This window comes from Papaver somniferum, chromosome 9, assembly GCF_003573695.1.
Source record: "Papaver somniferum cultivar HN1 chromosome 9, ASM357369v1, whole genome shotgun sequence".
Classification (NCBI taxonomy): domain Eukaryota; kingdom Viridiplantae; phylum Streptophyta; class Magnoliopsida; order Ranunculales; family Papaveraceae; genus Papaver; species Papaver somniferum.
Window position 1 is genome coordinate 117,532,619 of NC_039366.1, and position 7,766 is coordinate 117,540,384.

The 7,766-nt window shown below is 34.6% G+C and overlaps 1 protein-coding gene across 1 annotated transcript; it reads right to left on the reverse strand.

The window, feature by feature from the left end:
- Positions 1 to 111: 111 nt before the first annotated feature.
- LOC113310774 lies at positions 112 to 4,368 on the reverse strand. The gene is made up of 4 exons (XM_026559556.1): positions 3,862 to 4,368; positions 3,702 to 3,771; positions 3,505 to 3,599; positions 112 to 306 (listed from the first exon to the last, which is right to left on the reverse strand). Exons 1-3 carry the CDS (start codon positions 4,201 to 4,203, stop codon positions 3,541 to 3,543), a joined length of 471 nt encoding a protein of 156 aa, XP_026415341.1. The 5' UTR covers positions 4,204 to 4,368; the 3' UTR covers positions 112 to 306; positions 3,505 to 3,540.
- Between the last annotated feature and the right edge of the window lie 3,398 nt (positions 4,369 to 7,766).

The window sequence follows — 7,766 nt, forward strand, 5'->3', positions numbered from 1 at the left end:
GTTGCAAAATTGCAAAAATTGACATCTGTATTGTCAATCCACAGGCACTACATGGCTGGGTAAATGGATAAGAGTTTTGAAGTAGGTTAACACACTTGGGACCAAGAGGAGAAAGATTAAAAATCAATGATGCCCTTAAGATGGCACTTAAGTTTAGTTATGAAACATAGTTGTACACTTTGGATCTGTGTCCAGGAAGGAAATAAATTAACGGAGGCGAAAGAAAACAATTTGAGGATCCATCCAGTGGTAGAGCCGTACAGGAAAGTATAAACATGAACGATGGGGCACAGCTCCATGGAGGCACTGAAAAAGGGATGAAAAGTAGATAAGCACGAGTTAGTCTACGAACATCTTATTTAAAATTCATGCATAAAGTAGCTAACAAACTAGTGCCTTTGAAAAGGTAATCCAATCGAATAAATAAGAAAGGAAGCATAGAAGGAAATTCACAATAAAGGCTGAAAATGAAGTTTTGCTAGTTGCTCATTAATTGAAAATATCACATATGAAACACTTTACAACCATTTCAATGAGCAAAATGAGCAATTTCTCAAAAAGGGGCAAAAGAGTTTAGGACCCGTGCACATGCAACTGACTAATAGGAAATTTCCCGGACATCACAATGAGGAAAAACCAGAGATAAGCACAAGTAATAACTGGTTATTATTATATCCACTAATTTCAATATCTAAAGAATTTATTACCTTTTATCTGAATATAGATATATATTACTATTATCTACAAATGCATTGTTCACTTTCTCATGTGCATGCTTTTAGCACAGGACAATAAAGAACATATTCATAATATTTGAGGAATCTGCTTTTTAAAATTCTTGACTACATGTCTTAGATGTCTAGAAGCTTCATATGATGTATGCCCTGGTTCAAGCAATTCTTCCCGAGTAAGTTCTAGTTGCATGTAACTTTGAAACAATTACTAAAACATCTCTCAAAGTTGATCTTAGTGACCTTGATAGTAATAGAACTAATTTGACCATTGTATTGGCAAATCAAATTGTTGTTTTTTATGGTTTGCACAACATATAATGTTTAGCTTAAGCTAGCAAAAAGCAACAAAAAAAAAAAGATCAGCTGAGTCAGATTAGTAACAAGGCAGATTAAGGTCAAGTGTCAAGATTATCTTAAGGTTAATGCTAGCTAAGGTTGAGTAATACCTTTTGTGTCCTATGACTCGGCTATTAAGTTGTCTACCAATTGATGATCGATATGTCGCATGACAAAGACTCTACTCTTCTACAAATAAACTTTCCAATTTTTCGATAATTCGAGCATGAATACAAATAGAAGAAATTGGCTAAGTCATTAACCAAGTAGTAGCAAGACAAAATATTCTATTGATACTATATATTATGATAAAGCTGTAGACCATGGTGGTTATACTGTTTAAGATGTTTATTATGTTGAAAACTTATATGATATAAATCTGATTCAACGAGAGCTACAAAGTGATCATGGATAAGGGTGATATGCAATAAAGAGATCATGTTCTAGTGCTGAATTCTATCTGCAATCGTTGTTATATTAATGTTGTACTGCGTGTTAATACTAGGAGCAATATTATTTTCTATCTAAGTTGTGTGCATAATCATATTTATGCCTAACGTATGATGATTATGTAGCTGAACTTCCAAGACATAACATAAGACATACTTAATAGAACCAAATGACATTGCAATCTTGACATTGCAGGGTTAAGGCAGGGTTAAGTTTGGCTTTAAATATGTATCCAAATGAAGTGAAATTTATAGTATCCACTATTTCTCTTATATATCGAAATTACTACTGGTAAACAAGTAAAAGTAAGCTGTAATAATGATGATAACCTTGAGCCTTCATCATGAAGAGGTGGTAGAAAGGGTAATAACAGTTTGATTTTGTTTTATTTGAAGGGTATTCTTATGAAATTCAGAACCACACCCCATATAGGTTACTTTGTTCTGATATAGAGCCAAGAACGGGAACCATAGTCCAGCACTAACTCACTCCCACTCGACTAGTTAATACGGCTACTAATATATTACTAGAGAAAGATCTCAGTGATTGGTGCTTGATATTCAAGAACTCTGCTGGAGACGTAAAAGTAGACTCGCAGTGTTCAGCTTGACTTTAAATACGTAAGCAAACACAGTTGATTCCCATTCTTTCTCTTATTTATCGAGATTACTACCGGGTAAACAATAAAACAAAGCTACAATATTGATGATAAACTTAAGTCTTTAACACTGAATGGTGGTGGAAAGGGTAATAACAATTCTTATAACTTTCTTTTATTTAAAGGTGATTCTTGATAATGTGCCAGAACCCTGGGTAGAGATTACAATAATGTGCCAGAACCCTGGGTAGAGATTACTTTGTTCCTGCTCGACCAATTAACACGTCTACTAATAGGTCACTATGGAAAAATCTCAGTGATTGGTGATGATATTCAAGATCTTCTTGTGGCTTCTTCGCATAGCACTCTGCTGGACATTATCAGATTCTAAGTAGTTTGGGTTGTTTATAAAGTAGTATCTCCACAGAAAAATACTACAGTACCTCAAGTAGGAGATTTTAAAAAACAAAAATGAAATTAGTGTCGTATGTTACCAATTCAACTCCAGATGGTATATAAAATTGAAAGGGGACTCCAAGCATTACGAAACTAACCAAGTAAGATTACAGTAGCACCCCAGTATTTCCGCTTCACTAATAGTTTCTTCAGCAAGTCTTCTGGTGGAGAATCCAAGCTATTCCAAGCTTGGTGAAAGTGTGGAATGTCAAGTCTAATGGCTTCCAAGTAGGGTTATTCCACACTTCTTCCAAGCCATGTTCCAAGGTTCCTTGGGAGAGAGCTTGGAATCCAAGCGAAAGTGGCAATCAAAATCACGCTGAGCTTCAATTGTAATGACGCTAGATTAGGCAGCAATTCAACTACCCACGCTGGTGGTTTAGTTGGGTTGAGAATTGTGAACTAGTCAAGCGCCATTCCAATGAACGCCCAGCGTGCTCTTGCCGCTTTGGTAGTTTCAACCACTAGACTTGCTCTATGTGTACTGCTTCGGTCAGAGTTATATAGAAAACTAATAGAGAACGTGAAAAATGAGTGCTTGCCTTTTAGGGTTCACAGGTATCCATAGAAACTTTCAGCATTAACTGCTAGTACTAAAACCAGGTTGAGGATGTAACCTGAAGATGTGCCCACAGGGTATGAGACTCCTCTCACTGTCCTACATGCAGTGCTTAAACTATGTAGATGATTTTAATTTTAATTCGCGTATAAGACCCATGTTTACCAATTTTAGTACAGTATAGCATTTTGCAGTGTGAATGACTTAACAATTCAATAGATACATCTTTGCTCAATTGGTTAACGTAATTCTAAAATAAAAGACTGACATATCAGGATTTCAGTAACAGTTTAAACAACGCAGCAAGAGGCACTTCAAAAACAAAAACAACAAAAATATAAAATATCTAGAGACTAGAGAATCAGACTCACTTTTTCATTATAGAAGTTCTGCAAACAAATTTGATTCTACTCAACATCCTCCTCCTTATTATCATCTGTAGAATCCGAATCACTTGCATTATACCCTGAGCCAAAATCACATAACACCTTAATCAAAAGTCGAAAGAAATAAGAAAATAACCACAATTTGAAAGTGAACAATCAAGAAATACAGAGAATAAGCTCACCTGGACGCTTCTCGGAAACTTTCCACACCGAAGAACGACTTCTCGAGGCTTTGGCGATCCATGCTCCTCCCTAAAACAACCAAAAAAACTCAATTAAAACCAAAGACACCCAAATTTTACTAGACTACTACTTTAAACAAATCAATTACAGATTTTTCACCTTAGTGGGATCTCTAGAAACACCATATCCATTATAATACATCTGACCAACTAAAACTTGCATACTAATATCACCAGCTTTGGCTTCTTTAAGAGTATCATGAAACCAACGTTTTACACAATCAGAAACAACATCAGACAATGGAATCCTATTATTCTGATGGTCTGGGTTCTCTAGTTTCAACTTCAATTTCTCAGTTGAGTCTTTAGCAGGGACTAATTTTGCTGTTTCTCCCATGGGAGTTTGCTTTTTTTGATTTCTTGAATTGTGTTTGTGTAGAGTTTGTCTAGTAATTCTTGAGAAGTCTTGTAGTCTAGTTGTAGAGGAAAGTGATTTTCCCATAAAACAAAATCCTTTCCCTGGTTGAAGTATTCTTTTATGTTATCTGTTTTTCATGGGAGAAATAAATCTGAATCGAAGAAAAGAGGATTTTTCAGATTTCAGTAGTTTTTTCTTTTCTTTTTTATTTTTTTCTGAAGCTTAAACCCTTTTTCAACATCAATTGGTATAAACATGAGAGAGAAAGTAATTAAATATGGAGTACCCAGTGGGTATCTATGTAGCACACGTTAACAACAGATCCGGCTTCTTTGTCTCTACTCGTTAACCCTATCTTACTCCGCTATCCAGTCCAACCCTAGGCCCAAACCCGAGATGTTCCCGGAAAATATAGTTTAGAAATTCTATAAATTAATGTTTTCATGACCAACAAAATTATTAATTAAGCAAAATTATTAATATAACGAGTTGAAAAAATTAATGCTTTTAGGACCAGCAAAATTATCAATTAGTAAAGAAAATAAACACAGATGTTTTTTTTTTGAGGTTCATTTTGGAGGGATTCGGGCGAGTTGAAGAGAGAGAAGTTCTGTGACGGGAGATCAACTCAGAAGATTTTTTTCTTCTTCTTCGAATTTTCAGTACGTTCCCATCATTAATTCAGGTGAAAAACATTAATTATTCTTCTTATTTTTCGATGATTGGTGTTAGGTTTTCTTTTTCTTTTCCCTTTAAATCATGTCTAAATCTCGGATTTTGATTCAAGATATGAATACTTCAGTGTCGTTAGGTTCTTCTGAACCTAGAAAAATTTTAAATCCAATTTCATCTGATTCATCAGAGCCTATAGTTTGTGGTAATCCTATTTCTTCTAAGAATGTTCCATCGATTGAACTACCTGATAATCTATTTGAGGAAGGTTTGAATCCTTGGAAGTTTTCTCTCATTGATCGTTTAAATTTACAAAAAATTAAGTTTGTAGTCGCAGCTTTAATCTTGAGAAATCAGTGGACATTGGTTGGTGATTGTAAACTTATTCCACTGGGGAGAGGTTTTTTCACCATCAAATTGGATAGTGAAATTGATAAAGCTCATATCACATCAAGAACATGGGAAGTCACAAATCAAATTTTGAGGATCAGAAAGTGGATTTCAAACTTTCGTCCGGAAAATCAAAAAAGTTCAAAAACTCTAGCTTGGGTCAGATTGCCTGGTTTGGGTTTAGAATTATGGAAAGAGAAAAAAAAATTTACAATATGTAAGGAAATAGGAACACCAATCAAAATTGATGCTGCAACTGCAAAATGTGAAGTGGGTTATTATGCAAATGTTTTAATTGAAGTGATTCTTTCTCAGTCCATCCCTAACAAAATATGGATTAGTACTAAGCTTGGTAGTTTTTTTCAAGATATTTTGATCCCAGATCAAAATTCTGTTCTACTTGCAAAATTATTGGTCACTTAGTTACAGAATGCAGATTAGAGAAAAATAAGACTTTAGATATTCACAAGGCAGGTTTTCAACAGAAGCATATTCTGAGAAGACATGCCCCAAGCTCTACAGTTTTTTTGATATTTGTGATAAATATGAAGTTGAAGTCAATCACAATAATCTTCATCCACAACAAGTGAGAAGTCAGAATCCTGAAGTTGATTCAATTGTTTCTATCATTAGTGCTCCAACTTTACAAAATCAAGCTTTCAGTTCTGCCACACCACAACCAGTGGGAAGTCAGCATCCAGAAGTTGATTCAATTGTTTCTAGTATTATTACTCTAGTCTTACAAAATAAAGTTAGTAGTATTATCTTAACACAGTCACTTGGGAATAGATTTAGTGCTTTGAATGTGTCAGTTACTGATGCAAAAGATGATCATTCTGAGATTGAAGTCTCTAGTGTGGATGAAGAAATCATGGCTGACTTGTAGCCACAAAAATTGTTGCAGATTGCTGACGCAACAACGCTTGAAAAAAGTGTAGTTAAATTTGTAGATGGTGGTACTGGCAAAGTTATAACATAAGCTGTTCATTTCACTTTTTGGCCTTAGGTTGAAACTTTTCCAATGCAACAAAAATCAGGTACTAGTTCTCAAAAGAAAGTCTCTCCAGATAAATCTACTATTATTGAGAAGCATAAAGGGAACACAGTGGCAGTGAAGTATAATTTCAGAAAGAATGTAGGAAAAGGAGGTCCAAAAAACCTCCAATACAAACCATGAAGATATTATTTTGGAATATTAGGGGTCTTAAAAGAGTTAGGGCCCAACAGAAATTAAGATCTTTAGTCAATCAATTTAGTCCAGCTTTAGTTTGGGTAGCTGAACCAAGAATTCAGTGTACTTCATCTTTTTGCAGTAGTTTGAATTTTCCATATATGCAATCTATGGCCATCCATAATTCTTTTTTTACCCATAAGGGTAATATTTGGTTATTTTGGAGTCAATCTATAGCTACTCCTTCAGTTGTTTCAGTTACAAGCCAAATGATTACAATTGTTTTTGGAGATGTGCTTGTTTCAGCTATCCATGCACATGTAAATTTAGTGCAGAGAAGATTCTTGTGGTCATAAATGACTATCATTAGTGAGTTTAAAAAACTTTGGGTTATCTTGGGGGATTTCAATGCCATAATTTCCACAGAGGAAAAAGTAGGTGGTAGAACTCCTTCTAGAAGATGAATGTTAAATTTCAGTGAATGTCTGGATCAATGTGAACTTTTACAATCCCCCATAATTTGTTTAGATTTCTCTTGGTCAAACTGTCAGCATGGATAAAGAAGAATTTTATGCAATCTTGATAGGGTTGTTTTTAATATGAAATGGTTGGGGAAATATCCTGATTGGGGATATAAAGTTGGTCTCAGGGTGGTATCATATTATTTTCCTTTATTTGGAGGGTGTGCAAGTATTCCAAAGCCAAAAAATATTCCTTTGAGATTCCAAAAAATGTGGCTAGAACATCCAGATTTCCTGAAGTTAGTAGAAGATAACTGGGCAGAACATTTGGCTGGTGATCCTGCTTATATTTTTATGAAAAAACTTAAAAGATTGAAATAAATCTTGAAAGATTGGAACTGGCAAGTTTTAGAAAATGTTCATACAAAAATTAAAGAATCTAAGGAGAAGGTCAAGGCTAAAATGGTAATCTCAGATAATGATCCTCATAATGTGAATGCCTTAAATGATTTGGTGCAAGCATAGAATGAATAAATTCTAGAGAAGTACAGTATAACACTATGATGAGACAGAAATCAAGGAAAAATGGGTTAAATAAGGATCAGCAAATACACAATTCTTTCATGCTAATGTCAATGTTGGGCACACCAAGAATTTAATTTGTGAAATGGAGGATGAACATGGTAATCTTATAACTGATCAAGAACAAATATCAGATCTTTTGGTTAACTTTTTTGAGAAGAAATTTCAACATCAAGATGTTACTATAGATGATTCATTACTTGAAGTTATACCCAGTCTTATTACTCGGGTTGATCAGGATATGCTTGATGCCTTGCCAACTGATGCTGAAATTAAACAAGCAATATGGGATATAGATGCAGAGAGTGCTCCTGGCCCTGATGGGTTTTCAGGTATGTTCTATAAAGAATGTTGGGCCATTATTCAACATG